At 52.8% G+C, this 24,670-nt stretch overlaps 1 protein-coding gene across 4 annotated transcripts in view; it reads right to left on the bottom strand.

Moving 5' to 3' along the window:
- The window catches only part of ELMO2 (engulfment and cell motility 2), a 38,289-nt gene extending 22,051 nt beyond the window's left edge, over positions 1-16,238 (bottom strand). For all 4 annotated transcript variants that reach the window (XM_058679269.1, XM_004585877.2, XM_058679270.1 and 1 more), the window contains exons 1-5: positions 16,174-16,238; positions 3,714-3,841; positions 2,926-2,966; positions 2,422-2,494; positions 1,631-1,681 (exon numbers count right to left, since the gene is read on the bottom strand). In XM_058679269.1, coding sequence (XP_058535252.1) covers positions 1,631-1,681; positions 2,422-2,494; positions 2,926-2,966; positions 3,714-3,791 — 243 coding nt within the window. In that variant the 5' untranslated portion in view covers positions 3,792-3,841; positions 16,174-16,238. The remainder of the gene's footprint in view (positions 1-1,630; positions 1,682-2,421; positions 2,495-2,925; positions 2,967-3,713; positions 3,842-16,173) is intronic.
- Positions 16,239-24,670: the final 8,432 nt, after the last annotated feature.

Genomic DNA, 24,670 nt, shown 5'->3' with positions numbered 1-24,670 from the left:
GGGGTGGTCACTGAATTTTCTCCACTGGGAAGTTATGAGTCTGAAGGGCAAAACCAGTGCCTTTGTCTTACTCCTTGCAGTGTTGAGTCAGTGACTGGAGCCCATTCCTGCTGCTGGCCACGCAGTCAGACCCACTACCCCTCCTTCCCCGCTCCTCTTTGTGTAAAAGACGGCCTGCGTCAGAGGAAATCCTCCAAACCCTGCGCCACGGGAAAAGGTCACAGGATAGAACACTCTGAAGAGCACTGGTCTGCATCACACTCCGAAACTTCCAACCCCAAATGTCAATTCTCCTCCTGGGACAGCCTTTCCGGCTGCTGCCTCCCGCTTCCCAATGTGCCGCTGGGAAAGCCAATGACGCTGGGCTGGAGGCCTGTAAAATGCTTCAGCACTTCCACTAAAGTGAGTCACTTCCAGGCTGTCAAATTAGCCACGCTTGGGAGGGAGGGATGAAGTCCTCAAGACGAGGAGAATTCAGGGAAAAGACGGGGATAGAACATGATGGTGAGGACAGAGGCAGGCCTACAGTCAGACAGGGCTGGGTCCGGGCGCCAGCTCGGCTGCTGACGGCTGAGCGGCAAGAGACAAGGAATTTAAACTCTGGTCGTGGCTCTCTTTTCTGCAAAACAGAGCCGTCACAAATCCCTGTCTCCTTGGGAGAAATAAGTGCCCATAAAGAGCGCAGCCGGGCGCAGGCCTTCATTCAGTGTTAGCTGGTATTCCCATGTGCCTCCCCTCCTCGGGGATAAACCAGCCCCCCACTCACTAGCAACACAGGTACCAGCAGGCCCATCATTTCCAAGCAGTCCTCCCACAAATGGATTCCAAGATGCACCTGCACTGCTGCCTTCCTCAGCGGCCTAGCACCCAAGGTGGCTCCGTTAGGAAACTGCGGCCTTCCTCTCCTTACCCAGTATGCTTCTGTTCTGCTGATTAATTAATTTCAGCACCTTCCACCCTCCTCTCCCAGTATGGTTCTATTATGCTCATTATCCCTTCTTTCCAGCACTTTCCACCCTCCTCTTCCATCTCCATCTAGTCTTGAGGACACACAAAATATTGTGTCCTTGCCTGTCAGTGAAGGATGGGGCACCGAGTCAGTGGGGAACAGGAGTGTGTCTGGCAAAATCTCTCACTGATCTCTCCAACTTTCTGCTTTTTGAAACACATCCATGTTTATCTGTTTTTATAAAGCCCATCTTTCAGACTCCACAGCTCGCCCCTCAGTTTCCACCTTCCCTGTGGACTTCCTTTGAAAACCAAGCTTTTTCACAGGGTGGCAGACTCAGGGGCCTCACCTTTTCACCGTTCCTTTCCTCAACCCATTGCCATCTGGCCAACCAACCACCCCACCATGCCGCTGCTAGGAAGACCACCTGTGCCCTCCTGACCCCTCAGGCCAGCAGGCAGCTGTTCTGGTCTGTTGGCTTTCTCTGCTCATTAAAGAATGTGGATCAAACCTGACTCCAGCCTGACCCTCTCTCTGCCCTCAGCCGCACGGGCAGTGCCCACTCCTGGTTGTCTTCCTACCCTTCTGGTTGCTTCTGCAATCACCTGTAGGGCAGGAGTCACGGGGTCATCTCCCATTTGTCTGCTGCGTGAAGGAATGAGCTAAGGCTGGGGTACTTACCGGGGAGATGGCCAGCTGTAGGATGGTCCCATTCTTAATGTCATTGCGAGTCTGCATTGCAAAGAGAAAAACAAAACAAAAAGACCAACAGCCAGCAAAGATCAAACATGAAGTGGCACAAGCAGGCTGAAGCAACAAGAACTTTCTGTCATTTGAAAGTGCAGTTGGCATTCCCACTGCCTAGGCTCCACAGGCTTAGGCCACCCAACCACAGACCAAAAATGTCCCTAAGCAAACTTGTGTCTATCCTCAAAGTGTCATTGTTTTTTGTTTTGTTTTTTTCCTGCCATTGATTCTCTAAACATTAACAACTGCTTACATGGCATTAACACTGCATCAGGGATTAAAGCAATCTGGAGATGACTTCAATCACACCAGGACTGTGTTGGTTCATAGATGCAAATGTTTCCCATTTTATAAAAGTGACTTGATCACGAGCAGGTTTTAAGGGTTGTAAAAGCAATCCCCCATAGACACCAAGGAACAATTGTAGCTGTAATGAGGGCCCTTCAGCTGAGCCCTCTTCTCCCGGGCGCTCCTTGGCAAAGAGCTTTCAAGACGCCTCAAGCATCCCAGGCTCACAGGATGTAACAGGTGCCAATCCCAGCCACCATAAGAAAACAAGGAGTGGTGCTCTCCCATCTGTCCAGGCTATAGCTCCTGACCTCACAAACAAGCCGCCTGGACCCCATATCTTCCTTAGGCAGGACAATCAGCACGTCTCCCCAGAGCTGTGTTGATTTCTCACTCACCCATCCTGCTCTGACCATCCCTGACTCCCGAGTACTTACCTGCTCGGTAATGTAGAGCTGGGGACCATCTGCGTAACGGAGGGTATAATACTCTGGGTTTGGCAATGACCACCTGGGTAAAAAAAAAAAAGCACATCCCACTTGGCCAGTCCTCTGAGCCTGTGCAGACCAATCACTCCCAGGAGAGCTGCTCAAGAGACTGGCTGGCCTATGTGCAGTGTGCAAGTGAGCTAGGTGGTGGCGGCAGGGGACAAGACTTTAGGCTAAGTTGTTGAAAATAGAGGCTCCTCAGCCTTCCACAAGGAGCAGGCACATGTGCGTGAGGGTGGCTCTCAGATCTGAGTGGGTCCTCACACAGGCCATTCCTGGGCTTCAAGGAAAACGAAGATCTACAGGGACATGTGCACACCAGCCCATGTGTCCCTCACAAGAACCACACCCTGGAGACCTCCCAGACGTTCCTCACAGAAGTCCCTTCCAGGCTTCCCTGCACAACTTTAGTCTCAGCTGCCAATGTCAAAAACAAAGTCAAGTTCAACCTACCCATCGCAAACCTCCTTGATGATGGAAGCCAGGGGTCGTTTCTGAAAGAGAGAGAGAACGAGAGATGCTCCAACAGCAGTTGTATCCCACGCATAGCAAGGTTCTGCATGAAATTGGGGAGTTAAGAGTCAAGATCCTGGGCTTGGCAGCGTGGCCTAGTGGCTAAGGTCCTCGCCTTGATCCCGTATGGCCGCTGGTTCTGATCCCGGCAGCTCCACTTCCTCTCTGTCTCTCCTCCTCTTAGTATATCTGACTTTGTAATAAAAATAAAAATAAATCTTTAAAAAAAAAAAAAAGAGTCAAGATCCTTCCTGGTAGATAATTATTATTAGTAGTAGCACTATCTGAAAGATGAGATCTCCCATCCACTGGTTCACTCCCCAAATGCTCCCAAAAGCCAGGGCTAGGCCAGGCCAAAGCCAAGAGCCCAGAGCTCAGTAGCGGTCTTCCACGTGGGGGAGCAGAAACCACAGTACTTGAGCCATCTCCCATCAGCTGCCAGTGTGCCTTAGCAGGAGCCTGGAATCGGGACTGCAGCTGGAACTCAGACCTTGGCACTCCGACGTGGATGTGGGCAGCTCAGGTAATGTCCACTGGGCCATGCTGAATGCCCACCCTCTCAGGAAGCCTGTTCTGAAGTCAGGTGGCCAAGCTGGCCCAGGGTGGGCTGGGTCTTCTGTGTTGCAAGTTCTTACTCCTGATGCCAACTGTCCTCGGCCCTGAGGGCATCCTCTGCCACACGCCTTGTATCCTTTCCTCACCCTCTGCTTCTCCTTTTAGTAGCATACCTGGTCAATCTCCAGCAGCTGGGCATTAGCACCTGGCCACTCAATGGCCACTTTGACGATGTCTGATGGCGGTGGCATTGTTCCCAGCAGGTCCTGCTGCTCCACAACACACACACAGATGCCGCTGCCTGGGGAGAAAGCCAAAGTCACCAAGTACACGCTCACTTTTCACTCTTACTATATATGTGTTATGGTCTGAGACAGACATCATGCGAAAGTTAATACATGCAACTGCTTGGGCTGAATTTTTCCAGAACATACCACAACGTCTTGCTGCGCTTTTGTCTCTCTGGAGTAAATCAGCGAGTACAAATGTGACACACCTGCCTGTCACCCACAGATCAGCCGGCCACAAGGTCTGTTAGAGCAGTGCTTTATTTCAGGGTCTAGAGGACACTGGGTGCACGAGTGTGTTCACTGCCAACTCCTGCCTTGGGAGGTGGAGAGGGGACAAACAGGTGCATGGAGCCTGCCAGACCCAGGCTTTCTTCGAGTGAATGGTGGCTGGGGGGCAGCTGCTGGCTCCTTCTGCAGCCAACTTGGAGACTTCCTGGTCGGCAAGGCCCACAGCACGCCCCCTCAGTCCTCTTACTGCCATTCCTTCCCCCTCAAAGGACAGAACACGGAGCCTTCTCTGTGTGGGATGACGCAGAGTTCAGAAAATGGAGAAGAGAATTGGGACAGGAAATGCTATTTTAGTCCCTAGTGCCAAGAGCAAGGGCTGCTGCTAGGGGCGGTAAGGCTATCCCCACACAAAGGCCCCTCTCTAGGAGAATAAGGCCTTCAAAGTACCTCTGACCCTCTGCCCCGCCCCCCACTTTTCTCCAAAATAAAGGAAAAATAAATCATTTTGAGCAAGTGCAGAAGATGTGCCCATGTGACTGGTATCCTAGGCAACTCCGATAGCTTAGTGGTATTCAAGCAGTAGCTGAAGCAGCTTTTCTCCCAAGGTCTGACAAAAGGAAGTCACTTGACTGCTGCATTCTTCCAGTGTCTGTTCACACTCCTTGCCTTCAGGTTCAGGAGAGATCTCTATCTTAATGAACAACACCTGTCTGCATCTTCCAGGCTTAACCCCTCCCCGACCACTTGCCAACAGGGACCACCCTCCTCTCGCGGCACATGCAGCACGGCTTTTGCTAAGCTGTTATTCATGGATGCTGTCAATTTTCCAACCCAAGCACAGATGACAGCTCTCACAGCCCGGTAGATACAAACCTCTTTGGTGACAAGGGATAAAAGTCAGTCCCCCACAAACCCACAGGCTTCAGGCAGGGGGAAGCGTTCGCAAGCACCTCCTAATCAAGGTGGGTGCTTCAGTAGTTAACTGTCAGCAGGGGCTGGCGTTGGGCACTTGGAATGCCTATGGCCCTGTCAGAGTGCCCGTTTGTGCCCCAGCCATTCTGCACCACACCCAGTTTCCTACAATCACACCTGAGAAGAGCATGGCTCACGTGTCCACGTGCGGGACCCAAAGGAAGTTGTAGGCTCCTTCCTGGCTTTGGCCTGGCCCAGACCTGGCTGTTGAGGGCTGGGGACTGAACCAGAAGACGGAAAACCTTTCTCTCTGTCTCCCTTTGTCTGTCACTCCTCCTTCGAATAAAAATCTTAAAAAAGGAAAAGCAGCACGTCTGGCACATGACACCACTGTACAAGAAAGGGCTTTTCAAGAGCCTATACTCATTTTGATGTAGACAGCAATACTCCAAGTTTGATTATACGCACTCAAGCAGGACAGGCCTTCGAGCCAACTTTGTACAGAGCTTGTCTTCCCTTCCCTGAGCTAGCCTGAATTTAATTAAAGACTTGCTTATTTTTAGTGGAAAGGCAGATTTACAGAGAGAAGGAGAGAGAAAGATCTTCCATCCACTGGTTCACTTCCCAAATGGCTGCAACAGCTAGAGTTGAGCCGATTTGAAACCAAGAGCCAGGAGCTTCCTCTGGGTCTCCCAGGTGGGTGCAGGGTCCCATGTGGGCCAGTTCCTCTGTTTTCCCAGGCCACAAGCAAGGAGCTGGATGGAAAGTGGAGCAGCTGGGACATCAACTATCCTCCAAATAGGATCCTGGTGCTTGTAGGGGGAAGATTGGCCAATTGAACCATTGTGCCAGGCCCTAATTATTATATTTCAACTTTAAGAGAAAGCATAAGTGAGCTCCCATCTGCTGGTGCATTCCCCCAAATGCCTGCAATGGCTGGGCTGCAATTGAGTGCTGGAAACTGAATTCAGGTCTCCCACGTGGGGTGGTAGAAACCCAGTAACTTGAGCCATCAATATTGCCTCCGAAGGACTGAACTGGTAGGAAACTAGAGCAGGGAATCAAATTCAGGTGCTCCCATGTGGGATGACATAGGCTAAATGCCTGTGCCCAGGCCTGGATCTTTGCTGTAAGTCCTAAGGCGACTTAAGTGGGATAGACTAAATCATCTTTAAAGTGTGTACAACTTCTACAGCTGCAGGCAGAATTTTTCACATGTCATTTTTATACAGCTGGATCTGAAAAGAAGCCGCCGCCCCTCAGCATCACTTCTGAATAAAATGCTCTGCTTCCACACAGTGACAGAGCAAGGCAAGGGATCTCATTCCAGGCCTGGCACAACACACCGCTGGACGCCCAGAGCTGGCATCCATCCTCACCCAACCAGTGAACCTGCTGTCATTACCAGGTGTGACTGCACGGTAGTGGCAGCTTTTTCAAAGACTGAGATGTAATTTATTTGTAACAAAATGTGTGGCGTTTAAGCGTGCAATGTATATTAAAATGTATATAAATGAATACATACACACATCCTTGTAACTGGTACTCACTGCAGAACTCTGCACATTGTCAGCACCCAAGGAAACTTCCTTCTGGTCGACCCCCGCCTTTCCTGCGAAGGCGACCTCTTTCTGGCTCCTATCACAGTGGAGAGGTTGTGCGTGTGCAGTATGGGTTTTCAGACCCCTTGTTATTTAGTCTGGTTTCTTCCCCTTTTTAAAGTAGGCCGTGTAAGTAGAACAGAAGGAACCCAGGGCTGGGAGATTGTCCTGCTCAAGAATGTAACTGTCATTACAGCCAAGGAACTCTGGCCCAAATCCTAACTTCGCTGTGGTACAGCCATGTCCCATGGCCCAGGTCCAAGTTTTCTTCAACTTTAAGATCTGATGGTCGAACCCACAGGTGCCTCAGGGTGTTTGCTAAGCCCAAAAGTCCACATCTAAAGCAGAACTTAGGCATGCAAATGAGGATGCCCGTTTAAAGCCCTTGCCAAGAGAAGGCGTGACCTTATTTCAGTGTTGCTGCTAAGAAACACGCAGTATTCCTACACATTCCTTCCTGCCGTCATCACTGGAGGTGAGCAGGCTACAGGTTCTGACTTCACAGAGCTTTGCTCTGACCCCACCTGACATCTCACAGGTTGACCATCTCTTTGTTTAAAGCTGGCTCGGAATGACTCAGGGCAGCACCAAAAACCCAAGGTTCATTTTGAAACAGGGAAATCTACAACTGCCAAGTCCACGCGAAATGCCAGCAAGCCATGATTCTGTCCCTTCCCACAAATCCCAGTGGGCCCATTCGTGCTAATAGCCCTTTCCCCAGCCCTATCACTACAGGGGAGCCTGAAGTTAAGATCAACTTTGGCTGGATGAATCCAACAGTGAGGTAGGTGTTGCAGTATAGTGGTTTAAACCATTGTTTGATGCCTGCATATAATATCCAGGTACAGGTACCAAGCCCTGGCTATTCTGCTTCCTATACCGCTGCCTGATAACGCATGCTGGAAGACAGCAGAAACTGGCTCAAGTGTCTGGGCCCTTGCCCTCCTCGTACAAGACCTGGCTAGAGTTCCTGACTCCTGGCTTTGCCCTGATTCAGCCCTGACCATCACACACGTTGGGGCTAGCTAACTGGAAGGTTGAAAATTTCTGTTCCTGGTCCCCCTCCCCTAGCTACTCTTTCAGGCAGATGAAAATAAAGTGTAAGGGTCAGATTTTTTTTTTTAAGACAAAGACTAAGGGACTTGGGTGGCCCTGGAGCAGTAAAGGTCACAGTCAGCTTGCAGGCAAGCCAAAGCCACTCTCAAGCCACAGACGGGGAGCCACCCTGTGGAAGACTCCAGGCCCGGACAGACCGGCTGAGGTCAGACACAAGAAACCACAAAATCCCATTCAGAGATGGAAAAAGCCACCGGCTACTCTTCTGACATTTGGGATACTTGAAACTCCCAACCTCCTTTATATTAAATTGCCTGCATTTCAATCATGGCAAGTGAAAAGCCTCAGCCAAGTTCTGAAGGCGCTCTAAAGCAGGGGGTCAGCACCGAGACTTACAGCGCAAGGTCCAACATGCTGGAGTTGGAGGTGCTTGACATTGGCTCAGTTACTGACAACACAGTCCACTTGCAAGAGTCTGGGAGCCTGGCGCAATGGCTTAGTGGTAAATCTGCACCTTGCAAGCACCAGGATCCCATATAGACACTGGTTCATGTCCCAGCTACTCCACTTCCCATCCAGCTCCTTCCTTGTGGCTTGGGAAAGCAGGAGGTGATGGCCCAAAGCCTTAGGACCCTGCACCCACATGGGAGACCTGGAAGAAGCTCTTGGCTTCAGGTAGGCTCAGCTTCAGCCATTGAGGCCATTTGGGGAGTGAACCAATGGATGGAAGATCTTTCTCTCTGTCTCTCCTTCTCCCTGTAAAGCTGATCTGCCTTTCTGATAAAAATAAATTACTCTTTAAAAAACAACCACAAAAACCCAGTCTGGTTTGTTTCTAGCAGATCCACAAGTCTACAAGGCTCAATTTATGTAGAATGTAAGGTCCTCAGAAGCTGACTAACCACTTCCAGAGACTTGTTACGTTGGTGCAACAATCCTGAAAAACAGTCCTGCTGTATAGGGAGACAAAGAGAGACAACTAAAGTTCCAAGGCGCTGAAAGCTCTTGTCTTTCACTTTCCTCCAGTTATTCCCCTCCGCCAAAAGGAAGGAAGAAGGGAGATACGAGACAAAAAAAAAAAAAAAAAAAAAAGAAAAGAAAGAAATGTGGGAAGAAAGAAAAGAGAGGACAGGGAAGGACATGAGAACTGGGTCTCAAGTCTGCATCCTGACTCCAAAGTTTGTTCCCCCTTCTACTTCCTTCACTGTGACTTCAATCATGACACTGGTCAATAATCATATTATGCAAAGGTAACATTAGAAGGGCTGTACTCATTAAGATTTATCTATTCTTTTTTGAAAAGCAGAATTACAGAGAGAATGAGAGACAGAGAAGAGAGATCTTCCATCCACTGGTTCATTCTCCAAACAGCTGCAACAGCCAGAGCTGGGCCATAGTCTGAAGCCAGAAGCCAGGAGCCTCCTCTGGGTCTCCCATATGGGTACAGGGGTCCAAGCTCTTGGGTCACTCTCCCTGCTTTCCCAGGTGCATTACCAGGGAGCTGGATCAGAAGCGGAGCAACCAGGACTCAGACTGGGGCCTGTATGGCTTGCTGGTGCAGCAGAGGGAAGGCGGGCTTCCTGCACCACAGTGGCAGCCCCAGGGCTGTGGTCACTGGTTCCGTACAGGACTGCTGTTGTTAGGTGTGCTGCGTGTTATTCCTCCATTTCACAGATTAGAAGATGGAGGCACAGGGAAGTACAACACACACTCAGCATCACCCAGCTGGTACCTGGCACAGCCAGATTCTGTTATGGGGTGCAGCCTGTGATAGCCAGCACCCATTGACAAGTGGACAAATGAAATTTGGCTGGGTCCCCCAACCTCTGTCCTGAAGGTGGATCCTAACAGCAATGGAATAGTAACTGCATCCTCAACCACTTCCCCCACATCCTAAATGAGCCAGGATACTGGAAGTCCAATTAGTCTAGGTATTTTTAGCTACCAGCCCTGTTCCTGTTCCTGTCCATCCTAATGAGCACTAATCAACTCCTTAGCCCACAACACTTAGGTATTCGCTCCTGCCCACCTGTGACTCACCTATCAACTGAGAGGGGACAGTATTGTGTTGTGTGTAACCACTCCCCTCACAAGCCCCTTTAAAAAGGCCCATGAAGCAGGGGCTCTTGCTCTCTCTTTCTGGCCAGGTGCTTCCGTTACTCTGGCACCGACTCTTGGCTGACCCAGGACAGGTAATTCCCTGAGCATGGTCCCTGTGTGCTGCTTAGACGGGACAATGGTTATTACAATGTTGTTCCTGGTCTGTGTGCTATCTGGAGTTCCAAGAGGGGTGAGGCCTAGCAGTAGTAGAATGTGGGCAGAGAGGCCAGGGAAAGGTGAATGTCTGCAGCTTTGTAAGTGTGTCCAGGTTCTTTGTGAGTGTGTCCAGGTTATTTGTTGCATGTCTCTTAGGATAACATATATTGTTGGGGAAGCTGGGACATAGGTTTTTCAGCTTAATGGATGGACTTAAGGATGATGACCATTTGTTTGTTTTGGGATTATGACTGGTTGGATTATGATTGGGTGGATTGCTGTATGGACTTGTGATTTGCTACTGTGCTCTATTGCTGTATGGACTTGTGATTTACTACTATGCTCTATTATCACCAAGCTTGGTTAATAAAGACTCCTTAATAAACCTTAGACATGTCTGGTGTGATCTCGCTCGCAACCTGCAACAATTCCAAAACCAGACTGCTGGAGGCTGTTGGGCTCAAGGCTGTCGATTCGTGCATCTGAAGCTAATGTACACAGAGCTAGGTCCCTACCACGAGTGCTGGTGCTTCAAAAATAATGATTTATCTGAAAGGCAGAATAAGAGAGAGAGAGAAAGAGAGTAAAGAAGCTTTCCATCCACTGGCTCATTTGTAAAATGGCCAGAATGAATGGGGATGGGTCAGACTGAAGCTAGGAGCCCAGAACTCCATTCAGGTTCCCTCTGTGGGTGCACAGCTCAGGCACACAGGCCATCTTTGCTGCTTTCCCAGGCACATGAGCAGAGAGTTGGATTGAAACCAGTGCTCATATGGTATGCTGGTGGTGGCTAACCTGATATGCCATGACACAGGCCCCAATCTGTGCTCGCTGCTGTAACAGGAAACAGAGCACTTCACAGTCTACTGAAGGAGCTCCGCACTGCTCAGCCAGTATTCAGTCTTTACCACCTAACTAGGTCCTTCCTGGGACGGCCATCTGCCTGCGCTCTGCTACGTCTCTGCACACCCTCTTCTGTCCCTGGTGGTCAGAAGGGCTCCTCGCTGAGCTTCAGGTCCAGCTCAGATGTCCGCTCCTCTCCATTCTACACTTCTCCCTGGCAGAACTAACCCGGACTAGAAGTCGCTGCATTCTCCCGGCGCTCTGCTGCTCCTCCCGGCGCTCTGCTGCTCCTCTGACGGATCCTGCCACACACTGCAGCCTGTATTTACATGTCTCTCACTTCTTCCCTAGTGCTTCCTGCTGGGCAGGTACAACCCCTGTGGTCCCACAAGCTGGCCCAGCACGTGGCCCATGGTCAAGGCTTAGTAAGCACCTGCGTCTCTCCTTCGACTCCCGCGAGCCCGGGCTGGCTCCAAAGGACAGGCACGCATGGTGCAGCTTTTCTGGCGTTCCCACCACGCCCCCACCACCTGCAACTCCCAGCATGTCCACCACTGCTCACAGCCTGGTTTCCACCTAATATCAGGGCATGTTTTCTTGGAAAGTCAGGTTTAGCTGACCTTGATTCTCCACCCATGGAAAGGGGAGACGACTCTCTCCTGTGCCAGCATCAGGAGCTAGGAGCTGAGACACAGCATCCCGTGGACAATCCTGGGAGGAGGAAGGATCGTCTACATGTGGGGAGCCCTTCTGGCGCAGGTTTGCTTACTCTCTTCACTTTCATTTCAGAAATGAAGTGGAAACAAGGTCGAAGCAATTCAATCACATTGCAAAATTCTCCGAGTTATAAATAGCCTCTTGCTCCACCACTGAGCAGTACTACGGTTCGATAGCAAGAAGGAGGTGGGGGAGCTGTAGTTCCACGTCCCCACCCAGGGGACCCCTCCATGTGATCCAACCACCCTCCACCCTTCTCCTCCTCAGCCCCTCCTAAGGCATTACCGATGGAAAGATGATGTCGAGAGTCTGAAATGTCATGATACAGGAGACGAGCCCACACTGCCTGCCACAAGGCATGACAAGGAAAAAGCCAGCTGCTCCACAGAGTCGGAGCAAAGTCGGGTGGGCTGGTCTGGAACATGTTCACAAAACTAGTGTCCTCACAAAAGGCCCCCAGGAGCTTTATCAACCACCCGGCTAAGGCTGGGTTCTGGGGGACTGACCGTGGCAGCCCACAGAGCCAGGAAGTGAAAGCCCACCCCCTCCTGCTGCTGAGGAATCCAGGATGGAGAGAGCCAGAAGCGCCCCAGCTCCTCCCCCTCCCCTGAGCCATGCTTTCTGTTCTGTGCTCTTGGTTCTGTGGGGGAGGCCTGGGGAAGTTTGCTTCCGCCCTGCAGCAGGCAACCTCCACAGGCAGGCAAGGGGAGGTCACACCTCCTTTCTCATCAAGAACTCCATCTCCAGCAAGGCTTCCCCCTCTGTAATCTCCTCTGAGAAGTGATTCAACCCTCCCTGCAGAGTTGCGGAGTTGAGGGGGGGATCCACCAATTGGGGTTCCAGCATGCACAGCTGGGAGGCAGCTGAAGACAGCCCCACATGATTCAAAGCCACTCAGCTTTGTGGTGAGCAAAGAGGTGGGGGGAGAGGAGGAGGGGGTGGAGGAGCTAACTGCTCCAGCTTTGGCCCCTTAACCCCTCCCCAGAGAACTCCCTGGGCTGCTAAGAATGCCCGTATCCCTGTACTGAGAAAAGGCCACCCCACCACCCCCCTTGGGCCACCACCTTGTCCAGCCCACTCACTTCTTCTCAGCCTTCAAGGCCCAGCCCAGATTGTGTGGCTGGCTGACTCCTTTCAACTCAGGTCACAGCTGAGCCCTCCTGTGCTCCCAGAATTCTATGGGTATTCTCAGACATCTGCTGATACTTCTTCACACCCAGTCTCCTCCCTGGCTACAGAAGTGGCACCTGCATGTGGGCAGCAGAGGCAGGGCAGTCCTCCCAGCCCAGACCCACCAGAACCTGCCTTTATTCAAGAGCCCAGGGAGGCCCAATGTGCATGACAGAGGCTGGAGGTGGGGGTGGGGTGGGCTGAGGGCCAGCCAGCACTTCACAGCTCCTGACATCAGCACTGCCCACCCAGGTCATCTAAGCCCACAGCTCTGGGACATCTGGCAGCTTGCCTGTATACCACCCACCCCACCAACTACAGCACAGGGGCCCAGCAGACGGCTGTGGCTACAGAATTTTGCAGAAAACATCCCCTCGAGAGTCCCCAGAGCTGATCACCTCTAATTTCCAACAGAGAATTAGCCCCCTTTCAGAACTTTCCAGATTCCTACCAAGTAACCAGGAAGTGGCTGGGGAGGGTGGTCAGTGTTTACAAACCACTTGCTTCTTCCCGGAAAAAATGACGGAGGGAAACAGAAACTTAGCTGCTACAGGTCGATGAACTCAAAGAACCCTTTCCCAGCCACAGGTGACCAGGGACGCCTGGGGAGCTGGTGCCTGGGCAGGGAGGGATTGGGGGATGCAAAGAAAAGGCTCAGCCTGCAGGCCCAACTGCTTCAATAGGAACCGGACAACACAGCACTGTTGTGGTTATGAGGTCCAGCCAAGCACTCTCAGGGAGAAGGGGGCAGAGATCCAGAGAGCTGGCAAGGCCACTCCACAGTGAGGATCAGCAGAGCACCCAGGCCCCTCAGCTTCGGCCTAACCCGCGGCTCAGCTCGCTCCCTCCCCTCATCACCACTCTGGAGCTCAAGCCTCTGTGGAGCTCAGGGCTGGTGGACGTGAGGACGCTGGGGTGCACAGTCTCGGGCTCTCGGATGATGCGTCGCATCTACTGAGGCAGCATGGCTTAGCAGCGAGGAGCTTGCATTCCAGGGTGAAACCACAACTCTAACAATGTTCCCAGTCACAAAATAGAGCTGGCAACCTACCCTTCCTGGGAAGCCACTGGGAACATTAGATGGAATAACATGTGGAAAGCATCAGCCAAGCCCCTGGCACCAAGGAAGCTGAAATCTGTGTGAACTTAAAGCAAGGACAAACACACTGTCATTGTAGCCATGCTTCCCAGCATAACTATACCAGGCCACGGCACATCGTTCATGAAGTGACACACAGCAGCAGGTCTGTCAGTGTGCTTCGAGCAGTATGATCACTACTTCCTGGTGCATTTCCAGAGTCATAACCAACACAGACCCTGGCGCATAACAGGTGCTCAACAAATGTTTCCCACCAACTCAAATTCAGCCAGCAGGTTGAAGAGCCTGCACACTCGGACGCCTTCGGATGCTGTGTAGAGAGGTAAATCAACCAGATGGCCAGGACTGAGCCACCTGCTAAGTAACACCCCGCCTGTGGGAAGCTGAATCCGGCGTTTCAGTAAATCCATCGCACACCTCGCAGTCCCCGGCACACACAGATTCTGCTCTCCACCACACCCCAGGGTGCTGTGCATCTTCCTTGGGCATCTTGTGTGATCTGGTCTTGTCTTTTCAGCACGGTGGCCTGGCACCAGTGTGGCCACTGGCCTTCAGGAGCAGCTGCTGAACCACAGGGCCAGGTGGCCAACCCAAGCACAGGGCTCCTAGCACCTCTGCGATGCTGCAGGCTGTGTCACGTTTCAGCTGGGAGGCTGGGGCCAGGCTGAGTCAGAGCAGCTGAGCCAAGCCGCAATGACTGAGTCCAAGGAAAATTTGCCTCGAAGGCTTTTCCCCAACTGCATCGAATATGCTTGCTCCTGGGCCACCTGCGCAGGTGGTACCAAGACATCCAGACCCATTGTCTCAGTATGGAACAAGCCAGAGCATGCAGTGGCCCCACTTTCTGCCCTACTAAACCTCATTAGGGGACAGCATGAGTCCAGAAAAGCCCAACAGGACAGCAAGAGGCCTCATCTGGCCCACTAGGGAGGGTTCCCCTGCAGGGAACTTCAACATCAATTAAATTCAGAGAGAGACATTCACCTGAAAGAATCCAGGGGGAACTCAGCCTCATCGTGTTGATCAAGTAACAGACACCACAGCCTGATAGGGCAGCCCCAAGCCAGACGTAGCTACTACTGAGCATTTTCAGACTGTGAGGATAGGTGGGAGGTCCTAAGGGTAACACGCATCCCTACTGCAAAAACTGAGTACAAACATATCCCATTAGCAATGGTTTCATATTGATACATGTTACAACAATATTTGGAACCCAGAAGGTGACAAAATACATGCTCACCCTAACTTTGCACCTGTTCCTTTTTATTTCAGGAGGCTACTAGAAGAATTTAAATGTGAGGTTTACTGTTTTGCCATTGGACAGCATCCCTGTAACATGCAGTCTGACTACACAGAGTACTCCCCAAGCCTGCCCAGGAGGATCACCGTTCCCAGCCCCTTATGCGAAGCGCTGGGTTGTGTGCTGGTGGGGGGGGGGGGGGGGCTGGACAGAATGAAGAGCACAGGCAGACACCATCTTGCAGGTGCGCCTGTCTGGCGGGACAGCTACACACCTGCACCTGGTAACGTGGCAGGTGCACCAGCTGTGATGGAGAAGCACGCGGGATGCTTAAGATGGTCACGAATGCTCCGTGGAACACCTTGCGGGAGATGTGAAAGATGGAGAGAAAGATGCCAGATGGAGCCCGGGAAGTGGAGAGGTGCCACCCGGGGACAGACCCCCCAGGAGGGCCAGACGTGGGGCGTAGAAGGGACAGAGAAAAGTAAGCGAGAGGCAGAGCAAGTAGGACTAAGGAGCACTGGCCTGTGGCTAAGGGAGGTCAGTGGGGCCGGTCCCTGGCCCTGGGTGCCCATCTAGCGCCAGAGCTCAGCCAGCTTGAAGCCCGAGCGCCCCACTTTCGCCTGCATTCTGAAAATACCTCTTGGGACACGGTGGCCAAGAGGCCAACAGAGAGTGGCCTTGGCACTTGCGTGCAGGGCAGTTGGGCCATGCCAGCGGTCCAGGCAAGGAGCGAGGCCTGAACCCAGGAAAGGCGGTGGGGAGCGAACGCGGCTACGCAGCCGGCAGGGGCTGGTGGACCAGGGACGCGGGACCAAGTCCAGCAAGGACCCCCGGGGGCCGGGGCCCGCAGCTCTGGCCAGGCCCTATTCCATCCCGTCCCCATCCCCGCCTCCAGCGCCTCCATCCTCCCACCCTCCTCTGCCCGCTGCCTGGCCCAGCCCCGCTCCCCACCACGGTCCCGCCCGTCCTCACTTCTCCATCGGGGGCCCCGTCCAGGCCTGGGGGGTGCCGTGTCCTTTCCAGCCGGGGCGGCCCCTGCTAGGCCGAGACCCTCGAGGGGCCCGACAAGCCCGGGAAGTGCAGCCCCGGCCCGCCCTCCCAGCTCCTGGACCCCCGGGGCCTAAGCCAACCGCAGCCCCTGGCTCCCAAGCCCGCTGGATCGCTCCTCCGTGGGCGCCCCGGGGCCCCGCACCGCCGCGCGCCGCGCCCCACACTCACCAGGGCGCCGACCTAGGCCCGGCTCCCGCGCGCCCGGGTCTCGCAGCCTCAGCAGCCTCCGCCCGCCCGGCCTTCGAGAGACCCCGCCCCCGCAGAGCTCGACGCGAGCTCCTATTGCTCCATTTTGCCGTCACGCAGAAATCTTTCTTTCATTGGACTGTTTATCTGTCACTGATACAGGGGCGGGTGTAGCGGCCTGAGAAGGGGTGGGGAATGCAGGCAGTCCCCGCCCCCCAATGGAGGCCTCTTAAAGACACAGGACGCCCTCTCCTCGCGCTCCCTGAGGCCCAGAGGAGCGTGATTTCCATGGCAAAGCCACGAGGCAGCTTCCACCATCCCTCACGTCGCCCGCAAACTTTTCGTTTGCTTTCGTGCACTGCCGAGGAGTGAGGAAAAACGCGTTGGTTCTTTGTGGCTAAGGAAAGGCTGTGGGGACCAAGCTGACCTCTGGCGGCCCAGTGGACACCTCCGCGGGGGACACCACTACGGTTTAGGGACCCCAGTGGGAGGTGACAATCGTGCCAGGGGCTGCGAGCTAATTATACCGGCACTCGGAGCTGCCCGTGGGCGCCGAGCAGAGGCAGAGGGGCCCCTGGGCGGTGGCATTCGTCCCAGGCTCACGGCCCCCGGCAAGGTAGGCGCCTTGGGGGTTTCCTTCTTCCGAGGGAGAGGGGTTAAGACCACCGGACCGGAGCTGGGTGGAGCGCTTGGCAGGTGAGGATCCCCATGGTGCCCTTGAGTCGTGCGGGCACTTCATTGTGTGTTATACAGGAAGAAATTGAAGGGCCTGGTGCGATAACTCAATGGCTAAATTCTCACCTTGAACATGCTGGGTGCCGATTTGTGTCCCTGCTGCTCCACTTCTCACCCAGCTCCCTGCTTGTGGCCTGGGGAAGCAGTAGAGGATGGCTCAAAGCCTTGGGATCCTGTACCTAACTGGGAGATGTGGAAGAAGCTCCCTGTTCCTAGCTTGTTGCGGCTACTGAGGGAGTGAACCAGCAGATGGAAGTTCTGTCTCTCCTATGCTTTTATCTAATCTACCTTTCCAATAAAATAAATCCTTAAAACACACACACACACACACACCTGAGTACTCCATGGCTGTATGCTTGGCGCACAAAGCAGGTGCACACCCCTGTGGGGTTGCCGGTGACTTTGAGGAGCCCTGCCCTTCAGGAGCCTGAGGCCTCATCTCAGGAAGCGCCCACCTCTTGGAGGTCTGTCCCCCTGCCTTCCATCCCGCCATCTCAGCCACACTCAACTCGCCTGGCCAGCGGTGACAGCAGCTACCACCAATAACAAACCAGTGACTATGACCCCCCAGAAGCTCATTTCCACACCAGGCCAAGATCTTGGCATTGGTGTCTCCATCACCTTGCTGGGTACCAAAGCTTCTGTAGACTGTTGCTTGCCAGGATCCTCCCCATCAGTTTCTCACCCACAGTGTTGTTGCTGCTTGTTAGTGTAGTGTTACTGTTCTTAAAGATGTATTTATTTGAAAGGCAGAGCATCAGAGAAAGGAGAGAGAGAGAGGGAGAGGAAAATAGAGAATATTAGTTATCTGTTGGTTCACTCCCCAAATACCACAACAGGCAGGACTGGACCACAATGAGGCTGAGAGCCGGAACTCCATCTGGGTCTCCCGCATGGGTAACAGGAGCCCAGGAACTTGGTCATCCTCTCCCATTTCCCTGCTGCCTTGGCAGGGAGCTGGATGGGAAGCAGAGCAGCCAGGACCTACACAGGCGTTCAGATATGGGATGTAGACATCATACCATCACCCAGGGCCTATAGCTGACTGACACTGCTACTGTTGTCTTTGCCAAGTTGAAAAGGAGGAATTGAAGGCTCTACAAGACCAAGGATGCGCCTGAGTCAGCTCTGCAGCCAGAGATTAACCCGAGGCTTCCTCACTCCAGTTGGCACCCCAAGCTGCCGTCAGGTTCTGTCACTGCCCCACCTTTGTCTCCTCATGCCACATGACAGGGAGACCCAGGGATGCTCCTGGAGCCCCCACCCCAGAATCATTCTCCACTGCTCACTGCCAACTGCACTTCCCCAGCCCAGGAACACATGCCGTCCCAAGTGGCAGCCGTTCGCAGCAGCCTTTAACATGACTTAGATGACTTAGAATAGAATCTGCTGGGGACCAGGGTTGTGGCATAGCAAAGAAATCTACTACCTGCTACAATGGCATCCCATGTCAGTGACAGTTCGAGTCCCAACTATTTCCACTTTCAATCTAGTTCCTTGCTAATGGCCAGGAAAGTCTGCGGAAGATGGCCCAAATGTCTGATACTGTGTGCCCAATGAAAGATCTAGAAGAAGCTCCTGGCTCCTGGCTTTGGATTGGCCCAAAGCATCCATGGTTTCAATCATGCGTCGATGGCCATTGCAGCCATTCGAAAAGGGAACCAGCGGATGGACGATTGCTCTCGCTCTCCCCCATGCCTCTCAAGTAAATTTTAAAAATACATTTTTATAAAGAGAAAGGGGGAGAATCTGCTCCACATGGGGGTGGAGGGGCAGGGTCTGCCAGCTATCTGCCCAAATCTGTTCTCCACAGGAACGTGCCTGCCCACTGCGGGTCACTTCCCAGCCTCAGCTGTAGTGGGGAACTGCTGGGGAGTGAGTTTTTGCAGATGGACAACGATGAGGGCATCCTCGGTCAAGGCCATTCTCAGATCAGGTCTCCTGCTTCTGTCCCCTTGGTCCTCCTCCTTGCTGGATGGGCTCAGCCTTCACCCTGTGCTGACACCAATGTGCTCAGACCCTCAGCAGAAAAAGTACCAGGAGTTCTGAGCAACCCCAGGGACCTGACAGCTGTCTGCCAGGCCAGGGCTGTGGCACAACGGGCTAAACCAGCACTGGTGATGATGGCATGCCATAAGAGAGTGCTTGTTCTGGTCCTGGCTACTCTGCTTCCGAATCGGCCCTCTGCCCATACACCTGGAAAAGCAGTGGAGGATGGCCCAGGGGCAAGGGCTCTGTACCCACGTGGGTGACCTGGATGAAGCTCCTGGCTTCTAGCTTCTGTTTGGTCCAAGCCTGGCTGCTGCAACCATTTGGGGAGTGAACCAGTGGACGGAAGATCTTTTTTTTAAAGGAAAAGAAAGCTATAGGACTGTCATGACAGCTCAACTAGTTAATCCTTTGCCTACAAGTGCTGGCATACCACATGGGTGCTGGTTTATGTCCTGGCTGCTCCGCTTCCCATCCAGCTCCCTGTTTGTGGCCTGGGAAAGCAACAGAGGATGATCTAAAGCCTTTGGACCCTGCACCCATGTGGGAGACTCAGAAGAGGCTCCTGGTTTCTGGCTTCGGGTCGGCTCAGCCTTGGCCATTGCAGCCACTTGGGGAGTGAACTAGTGGATAAAAGATCTTTGTCTCTCCTCTCTATAAATCTGCCTTTCTAATAACACTTCTTAAATCCTAAAAAACAAAAATGAAATTGTGTGCTGGCAGGGAATGCCCACTTCCTGTTCTCATATGAAACCTTTGCTTCTGGGGTTGCCTGCTTGTGGGAGCTGACCCCACACTCACACTCACACAGCCCCTGGGGGCGCCTCCTTGCAGTCAGCACCCTGGCCTTGTCCAGTAGGCGCTTATCTGAGGCACAAGCCTTTCCCTAACTTTCCAGTGTCTTTTCCACCAGGACATATCAGTGTAGTTGCTGCTAGTTCCAGCTGATGTTAGCAGAAAAGGGGTTTATGGATTGGTTGTGGCTCATATCCAGAGGTGACAAGAAACTGAAGACCTTGGCTTATACAAGGACAGAGGCCACAGATACTTTGGACATTCAGGGGGTCCAAATAATTCAATTCTATCTTTTTCTCCACTGTCTTGATCCGAGTTGAAGTCCCTGGAGCAAGAGTCCAGCTGGCCAAAGCTTAGGTAACAGGTGCAATCTGAGCTAAAAAGGGCAGATGCCTTGAATGACAGTTCCACCGAGACTACACACAAGGAAAGGGGTCCAGGTCCCCCCGCCACCTGCCTGCCGGTCGCCACCACCGTGCCACCGTGGCAGGCACCCTCTGATGACAGAACTCCCAGGCATGACCCACATGTAGGGGGGCATGGTTGCTAGCACCCAGAGCTATGTAACCACGCAGACCTCTGGCGTGTAGCCTCTGCGTGTCCCTGGGTTGCTTACTGAGCCCGCTTCTGTGCTTTGTCGTTTCACCTGTTCACTGAGGGAGGGAGGCAGGACCGTCCTCAAGGGATTGTAGGGAGAATTCAGTGTGAGAGGGCCTGCCACGCCACACTTAGCACGGTGCCTGAGATGGAATTCATCAGTGTTCAATAAACGGTGGATTTTACATTTTTTTTAAAGATTTTATTATTATTGGAAAGCCGGATATACAGAGAGGAGGAGAGACAGAGAGGAAGATCTTCCATCCGATGGTTCACTCCCCAAGTGAGCTGCAATGGGCCGGTACGCGCCGATCCGATGCTGGGAACCAGGAACCTCTTCCGGGTCTCCCACGCGGGTACAGGGTCCCAAAGCTATGGGCCGTCCTCCACTGCTTTCCCAGGCCACAAGCAGGGAGCTGGATGGGAAGTGGAGCTGCTGGGATTAGAACCGGCACCCATATGGGATCCCGGGGCTTTCAAGGCGAGGACTTTAGCCACTAGGCCACGCCGCCGGGCCCGGATTTTAAATTTTAAAATGAGCGGACTTTCATTAAATAGCTACTAGGTAAGTGAATTACCTTCAGCGTTTGAAGTTCCCCTTGAGTCACATCTGAAACCAGAACTAAGAGAAATGTCCCATGGCGGTGGCTGTTCCGTCTGCCCTCCCACCTGCGTGAAGTCCCTTGCCCCTTTGTGGCCTCGCTTCTTCCCTACCTGGTTAGCACCCCGGTCTCCTCTTCCTCAACTCTCATGCTGCCCTTGCCGGATTCCAGTTGAACCCAGCCATGACTGACTGAGTCCACGCCTCTGCCCAGCACCTGGATGGGGCCAGAGAAAACCCCAGAACCTTTCTGGGATGCACGTTGAGATACAGCTTGTTAAACTATCCTTAGGTACACCTGCCTTGCGTATTGGAGCATCTAGAATCCAGGCCCGCCCCATCGCGCTCTCTGCACCCTGGGAGCCAGCAGGTGGATTCCTGCCTACCCCTTGAAAGTCCTTGATGGAATTCCAGGCTGCAGCCCAGCCCCAGCTATTATAGATATCTGGGAAGTAAATTAGCACATGGCAGATCACTCTAATGCTGCTGCTCAAATAAATAAAAGATGGCTGCAGGTCTGATCATGTACATAGCAACACACAGTAGGCCCACAGGAAGTGCTGGTTCTATTTTTGTTGGCAGGTACAAGAAGATTCTGATGTGGCCAGTGTATCTGAAATCCTTTGGGCTGGTGGCAGGGATTATATCTTGACACCAATTTTACACGAGTTCACTCCCCAAATGGACACAAAGACCAGGCTGGGCCAGGCTGAAGTGAGGAGCCTCATCTGAGTCTCTCCTATAGCTACAGAGGCCAAAGGACTTGGCTCATCTTCCATTACTTTCCCAGGCACATTAGCAGGGAGCTAGATCAGAAATGGAGCAGTCAGGGCTCAAGCTGACACCCATATGTGATGCCAGTGTAGAAGATGGTGGCTTAACGCTCTGTTCCACAACACCAACCCCAACACTGCCAATTTTTCTCCTGAAAAGACTTACTTGCTTATTTGGAAGGCAGAAGTACAGAGAGAAAAAGGGGATCTTTGCTGGTGATTCACTCCCAAATCTGTGACAGCAGCTGGGGCTGAGCCACACTGAAGCCAGGAGCTCTCTCCAAGTCTCCCACGTGGACAGGCAGGGGCCCAAGCACTGGGCCCTCTGGCAGGGCTTTCCCAGCTGCGTGAGCAGCCAGTTGGATTGAGCTGGAATAGCCAGGACTCCAACTGGCACCAATATGGGATGTTGGCATTGCAGGTGCTTAACTTGCTGTGCCACAACACCCGCCCCTATGATCAACTTTCTAAGGAGTATGAATGTGGTCTATTTTACAGACAAGAAAGGTTGAAGTTTGGAGATACAGAACGAAGCAGCTGAGGTCACAGCCCAGCAAGCATTAAGCCAACACACCTTGCCAGTACCCATCTGAGTCTTCATATGTCCTTGGGGGTGGAAACAGCCCCTCCCGGCCTTTCCTTCTTGGCTTTACTCCCATGCTTGCCAAGCCTGGGCAGGGATGCAACGAGGCGCCTAGGCCTTGACATGACGTGTCTCATTTGTCTCCAGTTCTTAGCAGGTGCACAAGGCCAACACCCACTTCACATGGGAGGAACGCTTGGCCCAGGGTGACAGGGCTGGGAGGTGAGGCCAACACTCAGCTCCGGGGCTGTCTGATGGCGAGACCCGTGTCCTTCCTGCAACGCTGAGCTGTCTCCCTTAAGACAACTCTGCCTCAGACAGGAAGAGAAGAAAAATGGCCAAAGCGGGCGAATACAGTATCATTAAGAGAATTCATGGTGACGTGCTTCTTTAAGCGGGAAGCAAAGGGCAGAAGGCAGACAGCCAGTCTCGCAGGCTGGGGTTCACATAACTCACGATAACTTAATTTGCGCAGATCGTTCTTCCAGGAACCGGGGTTACGGTGAATTTGTGAGAATGGAAGCCAGGGAAGGGACCGACTTGGTGGGGAGCAGAGCAGGGCAAGTCCACGCCGCCTATGGGGGGCTGGCGCCCTCTGCCGGCAAGAAAAAGATCGCCTGCGGGCGTCTCCCCTGTGGGCGCGGTTTTCTTTTCTTTTCCTTTCTTTTCTTTTTCTTTTTGTTTCGTTTCTTTTCTTTTCGTTTCTTTCCTTTCTTTTCCTTTCTTTCCTTTCCTTTCTTTTCCCTTCTTTCCTTATCTTCTCTTTTCTTTGAAGAATAAGCCCAAATTCTTTTTTTTAAAGATTTATTTATTTGGGCCCGGCAGCGTGGCCTAGCGGCTAAAGTCCTCGCCTTGAACGCCCCGGGATCCCATATGAACGCCGGTTCTAATCCCGGCAGCTCCACTTCCCATCCAGTTCCCTGCTTGTGGCCTGGGAAAGCAGTCGAGAACGGCCCAATGCATTGGGACACTGCACCTGCCTGGGAGACCTGGAAGAGGTTCCTGGTTCCCGGCATCGGATCGGCGCGCACCGGCCCGTTGTGGCTCACTTGGGGAGTGAATCATCGGATGGAAGATCTTCCTCTTTGTCTCTCCTCCTCTCTGTATATCTGGCTGTAATAAAATGAATAAATCTTTAAAAAAAAAGATTTATTTATTTTTATTGCAAAGTCGGATATACAGAGAGGGAGATCTTCTGTCCGCTGATTCACTTCCCAAGTGGCTGCAAATGGCCAGAGTTGAGCCAACACAAAGCCAGGAGCCAGGAGCTTCTTCCAGGTCTCCCACACAGGTGCAGGGTCCCAAGGCTTTGGGTCGTCCTCAACTGCTTTCCCAGGCTACAAGCAGGGAGGTGGATAGGAAGCAGGGCTGCCAGGATTAAAACCGCCACCCAGATGGGCACCTGGTGCGTTCAAGGTGAGGATTTTAGCCGCTAGGCTACCGCTCCAGGCCCTTCTTTTTTTTTTTAATTTATTTTTAATATTATTTATATAGTTGAGAGGGATGCATGTCCATGTGAGCCTCTGGTTAGGGTGGAGAGGGTCAGTCATGGAGAAAGGTGGGTGGGACACGCTCTTCAGTTGTTTTTTTCCTTTTGTGTTGGCAGGGGAGGAGAGGGGAGGGTCGTTTGATGATGACTAAGAGACCCCCGTGCAGAGAAGAGAGTTCTGAGGGTATTACTTGAGTGGTTTTGATCACTCTAAGAAGTGCTTGGTTTCATTGTTCCAGGGTTGAGAACATCTTTCCAAGGTCTACTAATTGACAAATTCCACTTTAGTGTCTCCACAGATGCAGCTTTCTTTGCCAGAAAAACTGTCCAACCTACTTCTCTTTCCATCCTCTGATTAGGCAGCTGACATCCTCTGCTGGCCTAGAAGAGCTGGCCGTCATGTTCCCGTGCGCATCCGGGCATGCTGTCCCTGCTCAGGCATCAATCACTGAGGAGGCCCAGTCCCGACATAGGCACTCCAAGGTAGGACCACACAGCCTGGAATTTTCTCTGTGGCCAGTGTCGGAGTCCAGAGGTCTACTCCAGGAGTCTGCAAGAAACCTGGCCCGCGGTGACCTCAGACTTGACTCACGTGTCCCCAGCACCAGGTAACGCACAAATGGGTGATCACAGCTTGGTCAGCCCCGTACTTTACATGAACAGACCGATGCGGAGGCCCAGCCAGCCTGCCATAGACCCAGTTCTTAAACAAATCAGTGGGTGTGGCAGCCTAACTGGGGCGACCCCCAGCCCTGTTTTTTGGCCTGGGCCAACCTCTGTTGCAGCCTCGCCTGGCCCACGCTACATCCCATCCGGCTCTCGCACACACCCACTGGTGCTGCGGCTTAGCTCAGTGTGGGAGCGGTTTCCCATGAGATTCGCCAAAACAATGTACACAGTAAATTAAAAGAATAGCA

The sequence above is a fragment of the Ochotona princeps genome, chromosome 22 (genome assembly GCF_030435755.1).
Source record: "Ochotona princeps isolate mOchPri1 chromosome 22, mOchPri1.hap1, whole genome shotgun sequence".
NCBI classification, from domain to species: Eukaryota; Metazoa; Chordata; class Mammalia; order Lagomorpha; family Ochotonidae; genus Ochotona; species Ochotona princeps.
Note: the sequence above shows the minus strand (reverse complement) of the source record. Positions and strands in the feature narration are given on the sequence as shown.